At 39.2% G+C, this 24,706-nt stretch overlaps 1 protein-coding gene across 3 annotated transcripts in view; it reads right to left on the bottom strand.

Moving 5' to 3' along the window:
* LOC126272656 (ribitol-5-phosphate transferase FKTN-like) overlaps positions 1–24,706 on the bottom strand; it is a 101,639-nt gene that overhangs the window by 43,095 nt on the left and 33,838 nt on the right. For all 3 annotated transcript variants that reach the window (XM_049975665.1, XM_049975664.1, XM_049975663.1), the window contains exons 2-3: positions 19,563–19,907; positions 15,445–15,985 (exon numbers count right to left, since the gene is read on the bottom strand). In XM_049975665.1, the coding sequence (XP_049831622.1) occupies positions 15,445–15,985; positions 19,563–19,862 (841 nt within the window). In that variant the 5' untranslated portion in view covers positions 19,863–19,907. The remainder of the gene's footprint in view (positions 1–15,444; positions 15,986–19,562; positions 19,908–24,706) is intronic.

Raw genomic sequence — 24,706 nt, forward strand, 5'->3', positions numbered from 1 at the left:
AAATAAATTTAAGCCAGACAAAAGCCATGCATTGTACCTGGGAAACTTGGATAAACTGATCCTGACAATAAAATATGGTGTCTTCTTGAGCCCACTGCTCAGTCTTTTCATGAAATTCTTTACTTTGGTGGCATGTTGACTTTCTTAGTCATTTTGCAGTTCTTTAGCATTTCTATCCATGATATTTCAGGAGATTTCAACAGTCTTCCAGTAATTTAATTACCCCCCTCCCCCCTTGTAGTGGGCTGGCCAGCACAAACTTCCACTGCTGCAGCCGCACTGACTGCAGCCACAGGGGCTGACTCCATGGGGCCTGAGCCCCCTCAAAAATTATTAGTTACTTTATGCTTTGTAAAACCACAAAATTACATTGGAATTTTTTTCTTTGTTTTACGATAGTTACCTTTTAAAATAGATTCAGTAATGAGTTAAAACAAATAATTATTATGGTAGTAAGCATGTTAACTGAGAACAAGTGGTGTGAATCATGATAGTGTTGTGGTGCTCCAGGCACACTTAGATTTTGTCCCGGTGCACAAACCTTCCAGTAAAGTCTTGCGCCGGAGGGGCCAGTGCTGCGGCCACGACGACATCAAAAGGACACGAGCAGAAGCACCTGAAACCCTGCGCCTCGGTACGCCTTGATGCTTCAAGACATTACGAAGCTGTGGCTCTATAAATCATGCTGCAGACGTGTTTAATGTACCGACTTTAGTGTCTATTGGACTATTTTATATGACTATACTTTAGTCGTTTCCTTTAGTCTCTTAGTGCAATGTGAATTAAGTTTGCAAAGGATACATTTGTTACCAAAATGGTGTGTTTAGAAGTTGATGACACTGCATGTCAAGCTCCAACAATTATTGTGTTGTCAACTGGTTCATTGTCTTCAGTCAAGAACCGTTCACAACCGAAACCTCGACATTCCGATAAGGGATTATCATTTTAGAAGTCTTGGATGATCAAGTATACATGGATAGAATATGAAGCATCTACCGAAAAAGTTTTTTGCAAAACCCACAAAGAGGCAGATGCTAAAAATCTATTACAATTTTCTTCAAAAAAAGATGCATTTACGTTTGTAGGGTTTTCTAACTGGAAAAAGGCTTTGGAAAAATTCTGTCTTTATGAAAATACGTTTATGCATAAAGAAGGTGTTCTGAAAGTAAATTGTATCACTAACCGAAGTGTGGCATCCCAATTGATTGAACAGTTAGATAGTGATATGCAGAAAGGGCATTTAGCTCTTGAGACCATTTTTACTACCGTGCAATTTCTATTCTGACAAGGACTAGCAATTAGAGGGTACAAAGATACAAACTCCATTTTTTTTCAACTGTTGGCACTCTGAAAGAATGACCTATCTGAGTTTAAAGATTGGTTGGGGCATTCACGGTATAAGTGGACGTTCCATTTATCTACTAGAAAAGTCTGTGTTGAGAAAGGTATTGGCTTCAATCATGAAGACTGAAATTTTTTCTATTATTGTTGATGAAACAAATGATTCTTCGATTCACGATCAAGTGTCATTTTGTATTCATACTATCGATGATTCCTTAATCACCAATGAAGGCTTTATTGGCTTATACAAGACCCCCAACACTGAATTACAAACTCTATTTAGTATTTTAAAAATATGTTTTTACTTGTCTTTATTTGTTAATGGATAACATAAGAGGACAATGCTATGATGGTGCCTCGAATATGAGAGGTAAGTTCAAAGGACTAAAAAAGTTAGCTGTTTATATAGAACCAAAAGCACATTATGTGCACTACACTGCTCGCAGTTAAGACTTGGCAATTGCAGACAGTCTCTGCCATCTTATGTCTATGAGGGATATTATGGCTTTAGCCAAGGACTTAAACACCATAAGGGTATCCAACAAAAGAATGGGACTTTTCAGAAGCATATAATGGGGGAGCGCCAACGACCAAGATGGTCTATGACCCCTTTTCCCAACTCGATAGACTATGCAAGCTTCTCATATCTTGAGAATATTGAAAAACTTTGATGACCTTCTAGAATTTATTGAAACTTTCCTAAAGAGGACAAAACAGAGGCAGGTTACAAATGTGCAGGCTACCTTGAGTCAATGTTACAATTCAAGGTTTATTTCTTTTTACGTCTTTATTGCCATGCAATGAACCCAGCAGAGGATGTGCCCTCATCTACGTGTTGCTGATCTGAAAAAAATATATGACGACTTGATCTGTATACTGAGTGGAAGGCGTGATAGTTTTAAACACTTTTGGGAATTGTGTTTAAAAGAAAAACCTTCACAATTTGATGCTCTTTCGCTTCAGCAGAATCGAAGTATGCCAAAGAAATATGAAAACAACAATACTTTCAAAACCCCAAGGGAATACTACAAAACTATTTGCATTAAAGTTTGTAAAATGGTGCAATCTTGCATTACTGAGTGGTTTGCTTCAACTGGACTTACACAGGTCATTGGAGTTGAACAAGAGTGCTTGCTTTTAGTAAACAGAAGTGAAATAAATTTGGAAAAATCAACCGAGTGTTTCAGAAATGACGTAGACACTGAGAGACTATGCTTACACTTGAATATGTTAGCCAATATCGCTAATAAAAAACAACTAGTCTTAAAAAACATGTGTGATGTAAGAAAGTACATTACTCAAGAGTCTGCAGTTGGAGAAATGTTTTGTGAAGTAGTGAAGTGCATTAAGCTTCTCCAAGTATTTCCAATCCCAATCCCAACAGCAACTACGGAACAGTCATTTAGTGCCCTTAGATGTCTGAAGTCATATCTCCGATCAACAATGTGACAGAAGCAATTGAACAACTTAGCTGTTCTTCATTCCCACTGAGATGTTTTGGATGAATTGGATATCCGACCAGTCATCAACAACTTCATATTCAGTAATCCAGTCAGATGGTCGACATTTGCACCTTTTTAAAGACACCTTAGCCCTAATACAAGCATTTAGAGCAATATTAAACATCCTTATAAAATAGAGAATTAAATACATATATAATGTTAAATTTTCAGTTTCGAAATATTAGTCTTAGTTTAGTACTGTATTACTATCATACTGTATTAGTTGTTTTCAAATACTTAAATATTTTTAGGGCGTAAGACCCAATTAAAACCCGCTATTTACATACTTTTTATCTGAAAGTATTAGGCATACTGTATCAACTTTATGAACTGTATTAAAGCATTAACTTTGAGTTATTGTTTTTATTTAATGAACCCTGAGCCTTATTCAAAGTAAGCATAAATCAGCTATTTCATTTATTAATAAAAGTGCTTTTCCTGTGCAACAGCAATATTTTATGTTTTATTCTTTTAATGATAGGTTAGGATTTATTTAAATATAATTTCAGTCTTTTCAGAGCTATATATTCACTGCTCTGTAATAGTCTGTAAGCATGATTATTACTGTAATTTATATTAGCTTTTTTACGAAAATAATGCGTGTGTTTATGCTTTGTTTCTTTTTTCAAAGCCAAAAAATGTGTCACGTTTGTCGAATTTCCTGTAGTGTCAAGTTATCAAGAGTCCAGTTTTCGAGGTTCTAATGCTGATCATATGGCAAAAATGCTTAAAAAAAAACTTTAAAACTCGCTATTTGTCATCAAAAACTTAGAAAATTTCCCGGAGCAAGGCCCCCAGTATGCCCTAACCCCCACCCAATATTTTTTATAGGTCCGTGCCCGACTGCTGCAATTACATAGTGCAGCATTCTGCCATAACAGTTGGCCTTAGTATGTCAATTTGACTAAACTGTAAGCAACCAGCAATTCATAATTCAGAACACTCCTGTAGTGTTGTAACAGGGGAGCTACGTGATGCTTGTGTCATCTGCATGGCAACACACTTGACCCTAGTGTGTAGGTGCTAGATGCCCAGATGGCAAAAGGTACAAAGCCGGTGACTGCTATGAAGTGAGTTATTGTTGTGTGGTCACAAGAAGCATCGGCATTCTACTGCTGTCCGCTCATGTAGCCATTGCTCTCATCCTACAGGACCACTCACAGTATGGCCCCGCATCACCTCTGATGGGTCAAACTAGGACCCTTCTAGCCACTGACCTGCGTAGTGTCTATTGTTAGACATAGTCAGCCAGACATTGGGATCCAGAGTTCATTCACCAGGTGCTGCCACCAGCTGCTGCTTTGTCAGACTGCCAGCAGCATACCTTTGCTGGCCAGCAAAACCAGCAACTGATGTAGCTATTCTGTGTTGTCAAAACAGTGGTCACTAAAACATACTCAGAATTTAAAGTTATATGTGGCTGTCAGTGTTCGCCATTTGGCACAGCCAGGAACAATGTGCTGTTCATCGTGGCAGGCATTAACCAACACAAAAATTTGTGAATTCTTGAAAAGTTGCAAATGGGAATCATTAGAATATCCTACATAGAATGCTGATTTGGCTCCCAGTGATCATCGCACTTCCCCCAACTTGAAAAAATGACGATCTACACGGCAGTTTGCGCAGAGTGAGGAGCTTCAAAATGCCCTTGACTCATGGTTAAGGAGTTAGAGTTCTACAATGCTGTAATACAAAAGATAGTCCATTGCTAGAGTGTCAAAGTCACATGAAATTATATTACCAAGTAACTTAAAAGTTGTAGCTTTAATATTTATTTAGTAACAGGTTGGGATTTTCTTAGTGTCCAGTTGATTACATTCCCACAAGTGTTGGTAAATTCTTGAGTTATTTTATGTAGTTCATGTATTACCTTGTTCATATCACACACAGTGGACTAAGTTTTAGACTGTAATGCAGATATAGCCTCAAGATGTACAGGTCTACTACTTTAAGTGCTTTAATATGTCTACTGATGCATAAGTTCACAAAACTGAAAAGCGGTTTGATCAGACTTGATGTTGATTTACATATATGCCCGCAAGTATCACCTGCCAATGGCTTAAAAACTGGATTAAGCCTTTAGTGATTTTTAAATTTTGTCGAAAAGTTTGCAGAATGTTGGAATCTTGGTTTGTGCCTTCAATGTCTGAAAGTTCCTTTCCAAACTGCCACAGTAATCTTACATTGTCCCACTAGTTTTTGGCTTTCAGTTAGTTACGTGCAAAAATAATAATTTAAAATTAATAAAACACAAAACGCTGGTACAAAAACCTGAAGTTTTAAGTGAACCACAGTTTCTGTAGTGTGCATGAAGATGAGTGCACACACCATAAACTAGTAGTACAGGACACAACCAACCATTGCAAAGTGACTAGTAGCAGACAATCTTTCATAAATCTGAATGTTTTGATAGAATCTCATGTATAAACATGGAAATAAAAATGACTTTCATCAAGTTAGCAACATTATCCTCTAAATACTAATGATCTCTTTTCTATCTGTGATAACATTTCAGCAGGAGGGACCCACGCATTGTCATCTACAAGGTTACGAAGTCTACTATGCTATCAAGACCTGTACTCCACTTCTTTGTGCATATCCAGCCACATCTCCAATGTAAAATGCATGCCTGAACCCTCAGCTGCTTCTTGAGGTGTGTGTGTGTGTGTGTGTGTGTGTGTGTGTGTGTGTGTGTGTGTGTGTGTGTGTGTGTAATGCATGCCTGAACCCTCAGCTGCTTCTTGGTGTGTGTGTGTGTGTGTGTGTGTGTGTGTGTGTGTGTGTGTGTGTGAGAGAGAGAGAGAGAGAGAGAGAGAGAGAGAGAGAGAGATACTGGCTATGCATGCGAGCTTCAGTATCTTCAAGAGGGAAATTCACATGAAATACATTCTAGGAGCAAATATACATTATGTGGCACAACAGGATTTTAGAACATAAATGTCAAATGAAGGTAAATGTGTCCTTTTTGAGACCTTCCTGATATTATAACTGCTCCATTGGTTCAGGGACGTCATTCAACAAGACAGCTACTAGCCATCTTCTGGTGCATACTGATGTGTAGCTGCAATGGCTTGCTAATATATACTGTGGCTCGTTGTATATGCGCAGGTGCCAAGAGATGAGACTATGACAGCACCACAGACAAATCATAGAGCACAGCAATATTCAGTGTAGAGAAACGATCCAGGATCTTTGCATGTGTGATGTGAGAAAAGCGTACCCACAAATCGCAGCTCAGCACACATATGAACAGCGTGTTGGTGTCCAGTTTAAGTGTGGAATCTCTGCTGCCCTGCCTGTGCTGACATGGATTTGTTCGTCTATGGCCAACAGTACTTTAGTGCTGTCAATTCTAGTTCCCATGCCTTGCTGAGTTGAATTCATGTATCACTGTTAATCAGGTCATTACATACACATATTTTGATTGCTGCTTTAATGGTGGAGCACCAGTATGAGGAAGTGGATGAAAGGATCTTTGTCTCTCTGTAGTCTGTGCTATGTTCAGTGTCAAGTCAATATTCAGCCACAGCAGACTTTTCAGGCTGATCCAATCTGGTGTGATGTCTTCGTTCAGCGCATCTATCCTTAACATTGCAAAATGTCTGGCCAATGTATACCTTCCTGGACTGGCTTGGGATTTCATATATCCTTAGTCTCCTAAGACTTAGGTTGCCTTTAACAGAACCCGGCATTGTTTGCACTTGTGCTGGAGGGCAGAAGACACATTTTACTTGATTCTCGAACAGCCTGATGATCGTAAAGGACACGCCATCAAAATCGGGTAGAAAAACTATCCTTGTGAAGTTTTCTGTTTCTTCTAGCTGTTCTTGAAGTTTACTGTGTGAAACTTGAAATGCATTACAAAACTGTTTATCAGAGTATCTGTTTGTACAAACACAAAGTGAAGATGGCTAAGCTCTGCTTATAAGCTCCCTGCATCTAAGATAACTCTAGCCCTATGAATAACAGTCTGTAATATGCCACTGCACTGAGATGGACAAAGGGCATTCATAGCTTGAAGATATAGGTCACTGCGTTGGTACACGAAACACACTGTAACCCGAGGAACCAACTTCTTTTCTGAGAACCAAGACATATAAGAATGTGAGGTCTCAATTTTTCTTCACTTCCATGGTGAAGCAAACATTTGAATGGAGGAAGTTTAGGTATTCCAGAAATACAGGAAGCGTAGCGGCCTCATGTGGCCATACTACAAAGATGTCGTTCACATATCTCCAGAAACATTTAGATTTCAACGCCACTGACTGAAGTGCATTTTCCTCAAAGTCTTCCATAAAAAGGTTAGCTACTATGGGGAACAGGGGCTACTCATAAGAACCCCATTAGTTTGCTCAAAATATTGTTCATTAAATAAAATTAACTCAAGGTAAGCACTTGTTTGAGTGGAAGTAAGATGTCCTCCTCCAACTTAGCACCTACTTAGCTCAAACTGATGGTGCTGCTATGGGTAGCTCTTTGCCTCCCGTAGTAGGTTAATCTTTTCATGGAAGACTTCGAGGAAAAGACACTACAGTCAGCAGTGTTGAAATCTAAATGTTTCTGGATATATGTGGACGACATCTTTGTAGTATGGCCACATGGGACAGCAATGCTTCCTCCATTTCTCGAACACCTAAACACTCTCCAACCGAGTACTTGCTTCACCATATAAGTGGACAAAAATGGAAACCTTCCATTCTTGGATGGCTTGGTCTGCAGAAAAGAAGATGGTTGCTTGGGTCACAGTGTTGGTTAGTTGGTTGGTTGGTCGGATGATTAAAGGGACCAAAGTACTAGATCATCAGGCCCTTTTTTTGTGAACAGACAGGCCTACATGACTGTACATCAGAGATAGCCTACCACGCAAAACCCAGGGGAAGAAAACCTCAAAGTCTACCAAATGTAGACGAAGGCTAGGTAAGGCGCTGGGATATATATATATATATATATATATAGAGAGAGAGAGAGAGAGAGAGAGAGAGAGAGAGAGAGAGAGAGAGAGAGAGACAGAGAGAGAGGGGAAGAAGAAGAAGAAGAAGAAGAAGAAGAAGAAAAAAGGGGGGATGTAGGAAAAATGGCAAGTAAAGTGTGCTGTCTAGGAAGCAGCCTGAAGTTCCCGAAAGAAGAATGCAATGGGGTCATATACAGCCCTCGCGCCCACCACTTATCAGAGATTGGATGGTTGATTTGGGGGAGAGGATCAAACAGCGAGGTCATCAGTCCCATCGGATTAGGGAAGGACAGGGAAGGAAGTCGGCCGTGCCCATTCAAAGTAACCATTCCAGCATTTGCCTGAAGTGATTTAGGGAAATCATGGAAAACCTAAATCAAGATGGCCGGATGCCAGTTTGAACCATTTATGCCACCTCACTCGGTCTTACCAGAGAACCCCAGTCAGAAAATGCCTAAAAGAAACTAGCAACATGGGCAGGGCAACAGAAACACAGATAGACATAAGACAAACAAGTTGAACAGCCCAAGCAGGAGGGGGGAAAGGAAAAGTAAGAGACCAGGTAGGGTGCGGGTTGAGATGGACCACCAAGCCCAGATAGCCGCAGCCTGGTCTCAGCAGAGGAGGCAACAGTGTTCTGCCAATCCCCCAACGGGACAATATGTTTAAGTGGCCCTCCTTTAAGGAGAGTGGCTAAAACCCCCTTCACGAATAAAACATACAACTAAGACAGCCACTGAGGTCTCGTCTCCTAACACCATGGGTAGCGTATCAGGGAGATTAAGAGTCCACAGCGGGTAGCTGGTTTAGGACAGTCAACATAAGTGTTGACCACAGTCAAATGGGAACCACAATGACAGTGGGGTGGGCCTCGCATTGCAGGAGGTGACCATGAGTCAGCTGAATATGGCTGATGCGAAGCTGGCAAAGGATAGTAGAGTCCTTCCAAGAGGCCTGCATGGGCATGGACGACCTCCACACATTCGTAATCTTCTTCATCACCCCTAGTTAGTTCAGTGAAGAAACACTGAGCCATTTATATTCCAGATACCTAAAACTTGATGGCATAATACCAAATGGAGGTCTGTTTCCGGAATACCAATCTCAACAGTCAGCTTACTGGTAATAAGTTTGGCTGAGCTATCAGCGAGTTCCTTCCCTAGGATACAAGGTGGACCAGGGTCCAGATGAAGGTCACTGAGCTTCCACATTGTTCAAGGGCATACAAAGAATCCTTGATACCTCTGACCAAGGATGGCGAGGGTAATACTGGCAGAAGAGCATGAGAGATGGCAACCATCTCCGCACTGCAAACATTACAGCCATATGGCAAGGAGCACACGTCAGTATGTCCTGCACAAGTACAAGCAAAGCCTACGTGATCAACCATCGAGCCATCACTATGAACTACTCCTGAACCCCAGAGGGGCACACCACGGAGGTGTTTGTGAGTGGGCCTGGACGAAAAGTAGTAGAGGAAACAATGGGAATTCAGAGAGGAGGCACTGGATGTGGACTTTGATCGTAATCCCTGATCTGGGCTGTCATTCCAGGAGATGAGTTTCCATGTTTAGAAAGAGGAGACGGTAGTTTGGATACTTAATGGAGCTGTGAACATGTGCAGCACACTGACAAGCTGTTGTTGGCACCTGATCCATAATGGAGGGACTCCAGCCTCCGTGAGTAAGCTGGTCACAGCGTGTCTCATGAACCAACTCACACTGACCTTTATCTATGAACTATAAGCTGCCATCACCCATCGTAGAGCTTTAGTTATCTCAGATGCAGGAAGCTTATCAGCAGAGCTTAGCTATCTTTGCTTTGTGTTTGTACAAAACAGGTACTCTGGTAAACAGATTTAACCTTAACACACTAAACCTCAAGAACAGTCAGAAAAAAATGGACAACTCCACGAGGATGGTTTTCTACCCTATTTTGCTGGTGTGTACTTTAACATCAATAGGCTGTTCAAGAAACATCAAATAAAATATGTCTTTTGCCCTCCAGCACAAGTGCAAGTGATGCTGTGTTCTGTTAAAGACAACCTAGGTCTCAGGAGACTAAGGTGTGTTGTCCTGTTAAGGATAGAAGTTCTGAACATTGACAGCACACCACATTAGATCAGCCAGACAAGTCTGCTATGACTGAATACTGTCTTGACATGGGACATGGCATAAAATATAGAGAGACAAAAATCCTTTCACCTGCGTCCATGTACTGGTACTCGATCATTAAGCAGTAGTCAAAATACGTATAAGTAATGACCTGATTAACTGTGAAAGGATTTCAACCCAGCATGGTATGAGAACCACCATTTGTGGTACACTGAGGTATCATTGGCCATAGATAAACGAAACCGCATAACCAGAAGGGGAATTGGAGTTTGCGCTCTCAAACTGGGCACCAACACACTACCCGCGCGCGAGCTGGGCCACAATTTGTGGCCACCCTTTTCCCACATCATGCACAAAAAGACTGTACCCCGTTTCTCTGCAATGAATGTCGTTGTGATCTATGATTTGTCTATGATGATGTTATAGCCCCACCCCTAGGCACCTGTACTTTTCTATTGAGCCAACTTACATACTGGTGAGCCACTGCAGAAACACACCTTGCGGCAGCGGAAGATAGTAAGCAGCTGTCTCATTGAAATTTTGTGCAGCTTCCACAACACTGTCAGACATGATGCCTGTGAACCATTAAAGCAAAGGTAAATTTCTTTATTGGGCTGGCTAATACTGCAATTATCAATAATCACAACATTTTTATGGGGAGATTCAGAGGTTCTACAATACGGGCAGTGTTAATACTGCTATCAATCATATTTCTGTTGTATGTTATAGCAAAAATAAGAAACAGCCAACACACACAAGTTGACCATAAAGTATGTACGAATCTAATTACTAGTTCCAGAGTTCAAACCTCAGGTGATCCAAGGAATTTTTCTGGCAGTGTATATTTCACCTCTGGCAATGAATTGTTAACATAAAAAGTGTCTAGTTGTGGCATGGTGTGAAGCCCACTTCGAACTGTAGGTCCCTCTATAATATGTTGACTAGGTCAGTTCAAATGACTGAATGAATGCCAGGCCACACTACCCCCAATACACCCTTGCTGCATAACATTCTTCATACAATCACCGTTGATCTTTATTTTACAATTGCCATTACCAACTTTGGCCCATATAAAGAGGTATTCATCAGCATTTAATTTCTTCTTCTTCCTAGTACTCAAAACAAATGGCATGCTTGGAACTAGAGTACCATAGGGCTGTTTAGCCAACAGTCCTGTAGTCTCTGAAATACTCCATGTCTTCCAAGTCAGAATGTTAGCATCAGGAAAAGCTTCAAGGCCACCATAATCTGCTTGATTGCCCCACATAAAAGCAAGTGTGAGCCAAGTACTATCTCCAAACAATGCCTGTACATCACAGGTAAAGTTCAGATGTAGTCCACGAAATACATTCGGACCTCCAATTAACTGCTGTTTATTAAATTGACCAGCAAGGTCAATATCAATAGCATTCAAACTGTGATAGACAGGTACACCCCTGACCTTCCCCTTGTAAGTGTATACTGTCTCTGTCAACAACTACATAACCAGCAAAATAGAAGAAGTATATTTAAACTTCATAATCTCTGAAAATTAAGTGCAACTATTGTACAAACATGTTGGGAAATCTTATGAACTGATGTTGGCCTAAAAACCAGAAACAAAAATCATGAATTAGCATGAAAATAATAATAATAATTTTAAAATAACTGGAGAAAATCATGACATAAGTACTGCACCATCACTATGATGACAGTTCTAATGGGCATGTTCTATGCAGGGTCATGTTTATAAGATTGTAACACCATTGCTCCACAGTTTCTGGTACCATTGTCCACTTCAGCTATGTCATTTTTTTAATGGCTGACGAAAGAGCTCATCAGCCTGACTGGGGCAGGAAAGCATCCAGGTCGCACCGCGCATCTTGTATTAGCAATTACCACTTATGTGGTGATGTGGTGTGTGTGTGTATGTGTGTGTGTGTGTGTGTGTTTTATTAATGGGTTGTTCACACAATTGTATTTTACTTACATCTGTGTACCATGTCCTGTTCAAATAAATCTTGTGTAACAACAGCACAGAAATTGAAATACTTCATTTCTTGATTAGATTCAAGGAAACCCAGTGAGGCATTGGAATATTTAACCTTAATTAAATTTTTGTTTTCTAGTTTTAATCTAGGTGTAACAATGCTGTTACACCACCAGCAGATTAATGGGTCTATAAATAAATATTTCAGTTCCAGCATTAATATTGCCAACATGAACTGCTACGAAACAGCATCTCACTCTTCTGAAAAATCATCATCATCATCATCATCATCATCATCATCATCATCATCATCATCATCATCACTATATTACTACTATTGAACCATTAACTTTATTTTACAAAATTACTCAAAATAATCATGCAGTTCTGATTAGTAATTTACAAACAAATTAACATTCTAAAGAACAACAGAAAATCAATCATCATCTCCTTAAGTCTTCTGAAAGCAGAAACATTCACACATACTTGAGAAACAATGTCCAGGATGACTCTTAATCACCCAAATAAAAGAAAAAATATATACAGGGTGGTCCATTGATAGTGACTGGGCCAAATATCTCATGAAATAAGCATCAAACAAAAACACTACAAAGAACGAAACTCGCCTAGCTTGGAGGGGGAAACCAGATGGCGCTGCCATAGGTCAAACGGATATCAACTGTGTTTTCTTAAATAGGAACCCCCATTTTTTATTACATATTCGTGTAGTACGTAAAGAAATATGAATGTTTCACCTGGACCATTTTTTTCGTTTTGTGATAGATGGCACTGTAATAGTCACAAACATATAAGTACATGGTATCACGTAACATTCCGCCACTGTGGACAGTATTCACTTAGTGATACATTACCCATGTTAAAATGGACTGTTTATATTATTTAAGGATATAGGAAGTGTTCAGCCACATTTGAAACGTCAACCACGACCTGCAACAAATGATGATGCCCAAGTACGTTCAGCTGTTGTCGCAACTAATCTGCATATCATTAGCAGGCAAACTGCGCGAGAATCAGCAATCTCAAAAACGTTGGTGTTGAGAATGCTACATCAACATCGATTCCACCGATACCATATTTCTATGCACCAGAAATTGCATTGCAACAACTTTGAACGTCGTGTACAGTTCTGTCACTGGGCACAAGAGAAATTACGGGACGATGACAGATTTTCTGCACACATTCTATTTGGCGACGAAGTGTCATTCACCAACAGCAGTAACGTAAACCGGCATAATATGCACTATTGGGCATCGGAAAATCCACGATGGCTGCGACAAGTGGAACATCAGCGACCTTGGTGGGTTAATGTATGGTGAGGCATTATGGGAGGAAGGATAACTGGCCCCTATTAGATCGATGGCAATCTAAATGGTGCAATGTATGCTGATTTCCTATGTAATGTTCTACTGATGTTACTACAAGATGTTTCACTGCATGACAGAATGGCGATGTACTTCCAGCACAATGGATGTCCAGCATATAGCTCGCGTTTGGTTGAAGTGGTATTGAATAGCATATTTCACGACAGCTGGATTGGTCGTCGAAGCAGCATACCATGGCCCGGACGTTCACCGGATCTGACGTCCCCGGATTTCCTTCTGTGGGGAAAGTTGAAGGAAATTTGCTATCGTGATCCACCGACAACACCTGACAACATGCGTAAGCGCATTATCAATGTATGTGCGAACATTACGGAAGGCAAACTACAAGCTGTTGAGAGGAATGTCGTTACACGTATTGCCAAATGCACTGAGGTTGACAGACATCATTTTGAGCATATATTGCATAAATATGGTATTTACAGGTAATCACGCTGAAGCAGCATGCATTCTCAGAAATGATAAGTTCACAAAGGTACATGTATCCCATTGGAACAGCCGAAATAAAATGTGCAAACGTACCTTCGTTCTGTATTTTAATTTAAAGAACCTACCAGCTACCAACTGTTCGTCTAAAATTGTGAGCCATATGTTTGTGACTATTACAGCGCCATCTATCACAAACATCAAAAAAGTAGTCCAACTAAAACATTCATATTTCTTTACGTACTACATAAATATGTAATGAAAAATGGGGGTTCCTATTTTAAAAAACGCAGTTGATACCTGTTTGACCTATGGCAGCACCATCTAGTGGGCCAATCATAGCGCCATCTGGTTTCCCCCTTCAAACTAGACAAGTTTCGTTCTTTGTAGTTTTTTCGTTTGACACTTATTTCGTGAGATATTTGGCTCGGTCGCAATCAATCGACCACCCTGTATAATGAACTGATACAACTTACACATCATAGCTCAAATTTTAGTGCTCAATGTGTGAGGCTTGACCAATAGTGACTTCTACCATATATTCTTTTCCTATTTTTAGCGCGAATATCTAAAAGTTAATACTGATTATGATTACTTAGATTGATACATTCATGATACTATTGTGAGGTGTAACTTAAAAAGGTCGCATTTATTAACAAACTGCGTCATTATAAATGGAGCACTATCTAAAGAGATGAAAGAAAATTCATTCATGGGTTTAAATGAAGTATTTGTATTTCAACTGGCCATAATTATGTCACCTAAACAAACTAAGTGTGGATCAAGCAAATCCAGGATGGAATGTAACAATATTGAGAAGAGGGAAGTTGCACTCACCATGTAGTGGAGATACTGAGTCACAGATAGGCACAACAAAAAGACTGTCACAAATATAGCTTTTGGCCAGTAAGGGCTTCATCAAAATTTTACGACAAACACATACATACATACTCATGCAAATGCAACTCACACACACAACTGCAGTCTCAAGCAACTGAGGCCTCAGTGGCCTGAGGCTGCAGTCAAGTGTGTGTGTGTGTGTGTGTGTGTGTGTGTGTGTGTGTGTGTGTGTGTGTGTGTGTGTCGTCTAATTTTGATGAAGGCCTTACTGACCAAAAGCTATATTTGTGACAGTCTTTTGTTGTGACCACCTGCAATTCAGCATCTCTGCTATATGATGAGCAGCAGCAGCTTTCCTTTTCACAATAAAGTATGAATCAGTGACAATAACAAATGTAATTGTTGGGTTCAAATTAATGATATCATATCATTAATTTTAAGTATGGATCAGTTACAGTAAACTAACTAACAGTTGTTGGATTCCACTGAAGTGGCAGCTCACTGATAGTATTTCCACAGCACTGAATTTCTTAAAACATTTATCTGAATGCCCTTTTACTGACGACAAGAAGGAAAAAGAGAAAGAAGAGTACTCATTCATTGTCAAATTCAAACAAGAGAAATAGAGTTGGCACAAATGTAAGACTTTAAGAAGATATTTAATCATGGGCTTTTGGAACAAGATGTTTCTTCAGATGAATTGCAGAAATGACAGGACAAATAACAAAGTGTTTTCCATGAGAACAAGTACACACAGATATACAGGAGTATTAGGTGACAACAGATATAAAATTATTTATTGCAGCATTCAACGGCTAGGATGTAAGTATTATTCTTCTGTATTCCACTTTCAATCTATACTGAACTTTTAATTTAGTAAATTAATCTATTTTTGACTCACCAAGACATGTACCACTGCTCAGCCAAAATCTAACTCCTATTGAATCAAGTATTGTTTTAGTTCGCGATAAAAGCTTCCATGCTCTATGTGAAAATCTCAAGGCCTCGTGTGATTTATCTTTTCCATACTTCTGATAAAACTGATGAGCACTTTGATGTCTGCATTCAATAAAACGAGAGTTTAATGAATCATGTAGAAAGTCTGGAATATTCTTTGGCACGTAGAATGCAGTACCATGTAAGTCAAGTTTTTCCGTCACAAATTTGTCATAAGCACCTTCATGATTCATAAAACTAAAGCCTTCGTTGACTCCAAGACTAAACAATTGATGAAGAGCATCTGGGTCACTGTGAATACTCCCGTGCCACCAAAAATTTGCTTCACGGTCATGGAATAAAACTAACTGGATCAACACCTTGTGCTTCAAGAAAACGCACACTGGGATGTCAGAATCGCCAGTCGGCAGTTTCTCTACTGGATGCACATTGTGAAATACAACTGTCTTGAAACCTTCATCTTCAGCCCTTCTAACCAAAACTTCCTGGAACACAGATAAAACAAACAATCACTTCCAAGACAGTAACTGAATAATTATGTTTGAATACAAGAAATAAAGTATTATATTAGGCAATGCATGTACATGTACACTTCCACATGCAGCTCTCATACTTCACAAAGGAAAGGTGACCAAGGGCACACAGGATAGGGAAAAATCTTCCAATTTTGCCGGTAGACCTGCAATCGCGGTCTCCCAGCCGTTCATGCTGCACAACTTTACTTTATAGTAACCGTCCATCTTTACTGTTAGTTGCAAACTGCTACACAGCACACCATACGCAACTGAGTGAGCACTTAAAAATCTTATTTGATGAAGTTCATGGGTTTTGCAATCCATGAAATATGGGTGTGTAGTGGCATATAATCTAAGGAGCGGTGTGTCTTTCCATACTTAATGGTTTCATTTTGTTAAACCAAGTCTGAAGTGACTAACCCATTGCTTGTTGAAAGAGATAATGAATATCACAAAAAATTCAACCTTGGGCAACTTTATGAACATACTGTAGGTTGTTAATCTGAAATTTCTTCAGACACTGTGTTATGCCTTGATCAAACAGAGCAACACAGATAGAAAAAGTTGTCCACTTATCAGATATCACAAAACCCTACACACACACACACACACACACACACACACACACACACACACACACACACACACAAACAAAAGCTGAAGTGTTTATTAGCTTTCAGCAACACATCGTAGAAAAAATGATGAAAGAACATAAGAGCTTCAAATGATTAGGCAAGAGAGTCACCACTATCCGCACTCAGTGTATAGCACTGCAGCACAGCATAATAAATAATTCAGCAATGAAATATCATCAGGCAAGTTTTGAAAATATGGTAAGTTAAAAGCATGGCAATGGTAAACAATATATCAAAGGTAAAGAAGGAAGAGATGTAACAAAAACTCAGACAAAGAATTCACATTTAAGCACCAATACATTGTTACTTACTAGTGTTTACCCATCATTATTTGTTTCTACGAAAATTTAATAGTCATGAGTGACTGGAATTCGAGAGTGGGAAAAGGGAGAGAAGGAAATGTAGTACGTTATTAAGGACTGGGGGGAAGAAATGAAAGAGGAAGCCGTCTGGTAGGATTTTGCACAGAGCATAACTTAATCATAGCTAACACTTGGTTCAAGAATCATAAAATAAGGTTGAATACATGGAAGAATCCTGGAGATACTAGAAGGTATCAGATAGATTATATAATGGTAAGACAGAGATTTAGGAACCAGGTTTTAAACTGTAAGACATTTCTAGGAGCAGAGGTGGACTCTGACCACAATCTATTGGTTATGATTTGTAGATTAAAACTGGAGTAACTGCAAAAAGCTGGTAATTTAAGGAGATGGGACCTGGATAAACTGACTAAGCCAGAGGTTGTACAGAGTTTCAGGGAGAGCATAAGGGAACAATTTACAGGAATGGGGGAAAGAAATACAGTAGAAGAAGAATGGGTAGCTCTGAGGGATGAAGTAGTGAAGGCAGCAGAGGATCAAGTAGGTTAAAAGACGAGAGCTAGTAGAAATCCTTGGGTAACTGAAGAAATATTGAATTTAATTGATGAAAGGAGAAAATATAAAAACGCAGTAAATGAAGCAGGCAAAAAGGAATACAAACATCTCAAAAATGACATTGACAGGAAGTGTAAAATGGCTAAGCAGGGATGGATAGAGGAAAAATGGAAGGATGTAGAGGCTTATCTCACTAGGGGTATGATAGATACTGCCTACAGGAAAATTAAAGAGACCTTTGGAGAAAAGAGAACCACTTGTATGAATATCAAGAGCTCAGATGGAAACCCAGTTCTAAGCAAAGAAGGGAAAGCAGAAAGCTGGAAGGAGTATATAGAAGGTCTATACAAAGGCGATGTACTTGAGGACAATATAATGGAAATGGAAGCAGATGTAGATGAAGTTGAAATGGGAGATACGATACTGCGTGAAGAGTTTGACAGAGCACTGAGGGACCAGAGTAGAAGCAAGGCCCCGGGAGTAGACAACATTCCATTAGAACTATTGATAGCCTTGGGAGAGCCAGTCCTGACAAAACTCTACCATCTGGTGAGCAAACTTCAAGAAGAATATAATAATTCCAATTCCAAAGAAAGCTGGTGTTGACAGATGTGAAAATTACCAAACTATCAGTTTAATAAGTCACAGCTGCAAAATACTAACGTGAATTCTTTACAGATGAATGGAAAAACTGGTAGAAGCCAACCTCGGCGAAGATCAGTTTGGATTCCGCAGAAATGTTGGAACATGTGAGGCAATACTGACCCTATGACTTATCTTAGAAAATAGATTAAGGAAAGGCAAACCTACATTTCTATCATTTGTAGACTTGGAGAAAGCTTTTGACAATGTTGACTGGAATACTCTCTTTCAAATTCTGAAGGTGGCAGGGATAAAATACAGGGAGCGAAAGGCTATTTATAATTTGTACAGAAACCAGATGTTATAAGAGTCGAGGGGCATGAAAGGGAAGCAGTGGTTGGGAAGGGAGCGAGACAGGGTTTTAGCCTGTCCCCGATGTTATTCAATCTCTATATGGAGCATGCAGTAAATGCAACAAAAGAAAAATTCAGAGTAGGTATTAAAGTCCATGGAGATGAAATAAAAACGTTGAGGTTTGCCGATGACATTGTAATTCTGTCAGAGACAGCAAAGGACTTGGAAGAGCAGTTGAACGGAATGGACAGTGTCTCGAAAGGAGGATATAAGATGAACATCAACAAAAGCAAAATGAGGATAATGGAATGTAGTCGAATTAAGTCAGGTGATGCTGAGGGAATTAGATTAGGAAATGAGACACTTAAAGTAGTAAAGGAGTTTTGCCATTTGGGAAGCAAAATAACTGATCATGGTCGAAGTAGGAGGATACATAATGTAGACTGGCAATGGGAAGGAAAGCGTTCTGAAGAAGAGAAATTTGTTAACATCGAGTATAGATTTAAGTGTCAGGAAGTCGTTTCTAAAAGTATTTGTATGGAGTGCAGCCACATATCGAAGTGAAACATGGACGATAAATAGTTTGGACAAGAAGAGAATAGAAGCTTTTGAAATGTGGTGCTACAGAAGAATGCTGAAGATTAGATGGGTAGATCACATAACTAATGAGGAGGTATTGAATAGAATAGGAATAGAGAAGAGGAGTTTGTGGCACAACTCAACAAGAAGAAGGGACCGGTTGGTAGGGCATGTTCTGAGGCATCAAGGGATCACAAATTTAGCATTGGAGGGCAGCAGGGAGTGTAAAAATCGTATAGGGAGACCAAGAGATGAATACACTAAGCAGATTCAGAAGGATTTAGGTTGCAGAAAGTACTAGGAGATGAAGCAGTTTGCAAAGGATAGAGTAGCATGGAGAGCTGCATCAAACCAGTCTCAGGACTGGAGACAACAGCAACTTTCATTTGTGTTAATTCATGTAGATACTATTCAGTAGGATGTATAAAATAAACTAATATAGTAATATCCACAAATATTACATTTTCTTTGTTTACAAGAATGATTAACTATGGATGAAAACAGCAAAAGAATACTCACGATGTTCTTCAGTTCTCTAAACAGTGTTGCAAAAGATACAATCCTATCTTCGGTACACCATGTGCATCCAGTATCTGAAGACTTCTTACTGCCACTGATATTATCTAGAATTATTTTATCAATGATGATAAGCTGCAATTGCAACTGTGCTGTAATATTAGAAATAATCTGAATGTCTCTGCTGTAGTCTGTCTTCCTTTTACTGTGTGGATATAATAGTATTGCAAGAAGGCTTAACTGGGCTGCAAGCAAAACTAATGCAGCAAATAAGATTAAATGAATTGCAGATCGCTTCTTCATAGTGGCAAATGATCACTAACTGCCGCATCAGAATTGGCCTCGGCACTGTAAGAGACAGCAGTCAGGTACAAATACAATTCAGCTTTGCTCACTACATATATAACAATACATTTACAAATTATAAGAAATAAAAATAAAATGAATTGTTGTTCTCAAAGCAAATGTGTAAATCTACTGCACACATGAAGATCTTTGAAGTATTATTTTAGTGGAGTTCATAGCTTTCAGCCTATCTTTTCACAATTCTGGTATCCAGTTGGTTTATTAGTGATATCTTAAAACAATGTTTTATTAGATCTTCTATTCTGAGCTGATACATTGCAATTTAAATCACTTCCTCTTTAACATCACTTATGACAGAAATTTTAGCTCCAGGCATAGTCCATATCAATTCAGGCAGGATAGGAAAAAACCTTACCTTCATAGTCCTGGATGTTATTGAATTTAGTATATGTTAAAATGAAGGACAAAGTAACGAACACGTATTTTTCTGTTTTCTCCAAAAAAAATTCTGCTCTGAGATACAGCACTCCAAAGATGACACTTTGCATACCATTTTGAAGAAGTGAATTTTGGACATTTTTTTATAACAGTTCTAGATATGTTGTTAGCTTTTTTTTATTTGAAAGCTAATTGCTTTATGATTACAAAGAAATCCTCAATTTGGACTTTTATGTCAGAGTTCTTCTACTACAGCGCTCTGAACTTTTTTTAATAATTTAGGGATTTTTTTTCTTTGAAAAATGCCAATCCATAAAACTTTGATATTTTTCTGTTGATTCGTACCATACAGTTCTACATTCTCTGAAAAGGAGAGCTTTCACTTTTAGGCTGACCAGGTTTTATAAACAATTGAAATTTTTGCCATATGTATAACCTGTTTTATTACATTATCATATAACAGGCTCATAAAAATCAAAACTGTTGTAACTGCGACCAGGACGATCGCAGGGTAGCAATGACGGAAAGTGTGGTGGGGCCCACTAACAACAACACAACGGAAGAGGACGGACATGACCAACAAAGGACAGAGTGAATACACAAGACCGAACAACAGAGTCACAAGGAAACAAACACATCCACTCGTACACAAACCAGGAAGTAAGCAGTCTAGCACAAAGCGAGGTGTAAACCAATGTAAACGAGATTAGACTGACTGGCTGAGCAAGAGGCCAGTGCTTAAGTATGCTATTGGAGGCACTGCTATTGGCCGCTGAGACCACGTGTTCAACTGTGGCACCCTCACACTAAAAGCGGGTCAGGAGGCGCACGCCGCCACAGCTTACGGCGCGATGGTGCCAAGACCTCTATGGGTCTTCAACGTCCAAGACGTCTGGCATGGATTCAAATTCTGCAGTGTGCAGTACCAGGAAAACCACGACTTATTTAACATAATTTTAGTTTTGAAAGATGAGTAAGAGACTCAGTTTTCAAGCATTTTAAATGGTTCTAAAATGTATGTGAAAGGTCCAAAGACTTAAAGGTTTCAATTTATACAACTTCTATGCACTCTGTTTTGTACAGAAATTAATGGGTCAATGAACTAAAAATGTGTTCAGTGTTCACAGCTTCAAGTATCTTCCTTTCATTTAGTGAGATGCCTTCCTGTTGAACCAATATGGTCCATGTGGTAGCATAAAGTTCACTACAGTTTCTATAATCTCTGCAATCCATGAGTCACAGTCATACACACATGCCACAAACATCCCCCCCCCCCCCCCCCCCCCCTCAGGTTCTGAATGTGGATATTATCCTGCTGTTTCTGAGGTGTTGGCCGAGCGAACGAAATTTCTTCTTTCTTGCTCTTTAAAGTGTGTGCAATATGAGTTCGCCCATCACTTTGAGTCCAAAAATGTGTCTTCTGAACTCCTTTCACAGGAGTAGTTTGTTTGGACCATTCTTCTTTTTTCTGCTCACGAAATTCTTCAACTTCCTCTTTGGACAAAAGAGTGAGGGCTGTGGATGTGCAAGATTTCACGACTCTTGTAAAATTCTCAGCATTCTGAATCACAGCTGTATTTGGTCTGGAAAGATTATGTTTTGTAGCATGGTGCTTCAGCAGGCATCCTACACCATCACAAGGCCTCTTCCCGTGACCAGTAGCATTGTATACTCAGTCAGTTGGCACAAGCAATTTACTCAGTTCAAACAGCAGGCAACAATTTCTAAAATGACTATGAGCACCATTAGAAATAATGATGATCTTCTCTTCACCTGTTTGCAGTTGAAGAATTTTGCGCAGTGCTATCCAAGCATGTGCTGAGTCATGTCCTGTGTCATCACTAATGACTGAAACACTTGTGGTCTGGTTTTGAAAATATATCACTCCTGTAAAAATTGAAACCTGGTCATTACTCCAATCATACCCTTGTACTTCTTGTGGGAGAATTACATACCACTTCTCAGCAAAATCACAGTGAAGCACTAAACACAGTTCTTCAGCCTGTAGTCACCCTTTCACTTCTGCAATGTGTTGCTGTCGCAATTTCTTCAGATTCTGGTGTGTTATTGCTTTCACTGACCATTTACCAAGTTCATCAATGAAACTGTCAAAGACAACAGTTTTCTTAATTAGTTTATTTCCCTCCCATGTTGCAAATGTAATTTCTGCAGAGTTATCTGCTACGTCTTCCAGGTCAAGTGTCTGTAAAGACAGTCCTACCCATCACAGTGCATAAAATTTTGATCTTCCAATATGGAAAGTTGTATAGTTGCTCTTACAAATTGCAAATGTCTCTTTAATACCGCTAGTCATGTACCTCTTCACTTTGACAAAATTTTGACCATTATGACCTTCAACTGTTACTGTTAGAGTGTCTTTTTTGTTGGCACTGTGGCGAGAACAGTCCCATTTATCTTCTAGATAAAATGGGTGCACTATTAGAGCTTGAGCTGTTTCTACAGGATGACCGTAATAGGGATCTGGTCTTCCAAAGACTCCTTTTACAGACCTCCCATATCTTTATTTGTCTACCATGTACTTTGATACTGATGGAACGTGGTTCAAAATTGCTTTCTTTGAAAGCTTCACTGGAATAATAGTTAAAACTTGCACCTTTTCGCTGTTCAAAAACGGCTGAATTGATACTTGTGAAAAATTCCTGGCAAGAGGTGCATGAATGGTTTGGTTCATTTTCTTCTGCAGATGAAATTTCTACTTTGAAGAGTGTGATCAGTTTTGCTGTAGTGTATTCATCCATAGCTTTAGCAATTTCTCTGCACTTTCTTGATGCATAGAGCTTATGGTTCGACCTCACTGACCACGTTTCGTAACTGGACTAAAACCTACCTCTGCAGTTGACTGATTCAGGGTATTTAATTCTTTAAATCTGCATCAGCTGCACCATGGGAGGCTTCACCTTATTCAGATACTATCATTGTTCTTATTCTGTCAAAACATTTAGAAAACAAAAAGTAATCACTGGAAACATCTTCACTATGAAACAGAGTCTTCAAATGAGAACACTTATTCCCAACCTGAACAAAGTCTGTTTTTTCTGTTTGTCTTGTACATCACACTCTTATGGATATGAAAATAGTCAGCATACTTCACTCTCCTGTGGCCCCAGTCAGAAGACACTTCAAACAGTCGTTTTCACAAAACACACTGCAGCTGTGTAAACTGGCAAATTCCTAATGAAAACACAGAACTCACTAGATGGTCTCAGATTTCTTAGAAGCCTCTTCGGTAAATAAATTGTTGTTGTTGTTGTGGTCTTCAGTCCTGAGACTGGTTTGATGCAGCTCTCCATGCTACTCTATCCTGTGCAAGCTTCTTCATCTCCCAGTACCTACTGCAACCTACATCCTTCTGAATCTGCTCAGTGTATTCATCTCTTGGTCTCCTCCTACGATTTTTACCCTCCACGCTGCCCTCCAATACTAAACTGGTGATCCCTGGATGCCTCAAAACATGTCCTACCAACCGATCCCTTCTTCTCGTCAAGTTGTGCCACAAACTTCTCTTCTTCCCAATCCTATTCAATACCTCCTCATTAGTTATGTGATCTACCCATCTAATCTTCAGCATTCTTCTGTAGCACCACATTTCGAAAGCTTCTATTCTCTACTTGTCCAAACTATTTATCGTCCATGTTTTACTTCCATACATGGCTACATCCCATACAAATCCTTTCAGAAACGACTTCCTGACACTTAAATCTATACTCGATGTTAACAAATTCCTGTTCTTCAGAAACACTTTCCTTGCCATTGCCAGTCTACATTTTATATCCTCTCTACTTCGACCATGATCAGTTATTTTGCTTTCCAAATAGCAAAACTCCTTTACTACTTTAAGTGTCTCATTTCCTAATCTAATTCCCTCAGCATCACCCGACTTAATCCGACTACATTCCATTATCCTCATTTTGCTTTTGTTGATGTTCATCTTATATCCTCCTTTCAAGACGCTATCCATTCCATTCAACTGCTCTTCCAAGTGCTTTGCTGTCTCTGACAATTGGCACTGAACAATTACAGTACAGAAAGCTACAATGGACAACCACGAGAAAGAAACTCCGAAATATATGCAACAATGAAACTGAAAAGAAATAACTGCAACAAAGACAATAGAAATAAACATTGTAACAAAGAAATTAGTGAGAAAAAACTTCAGTGAAGACATACATTACCCTTTAAAGTAAAAAAAAAAAAAAAAATAAAATAAAATAAAATAAAATAAAATAAAATATATCCAAGTTAAAAGTGGAAGCTCTCCTTTGCAGAGAATATAGTATTACATGATGCTAATTAACAGAAAAAAATTCAATTTTTTTTGGATTGGCAGTTCTGGAAAAAAACAATACTATAAATTTAAAAAAATCAAAAGCTAACAGTAAAAG

This window comes from Schistocerca gregaria, chromosome 5 (genome assembly GCF_023897955.1).
Source record: "Schistocerca gregaria isolate iqSchGreg1 chromosome 5, iqSchGreg1.2, whole genome shotgun sequence".
NCBI classification, from domain to species: domain Eukaryota; kingdom Metazoa; phylum Arthropoda; class Insecta; order Orthoptera; family Acrididae; genus Schistocerca; species Schistocerca gregaria.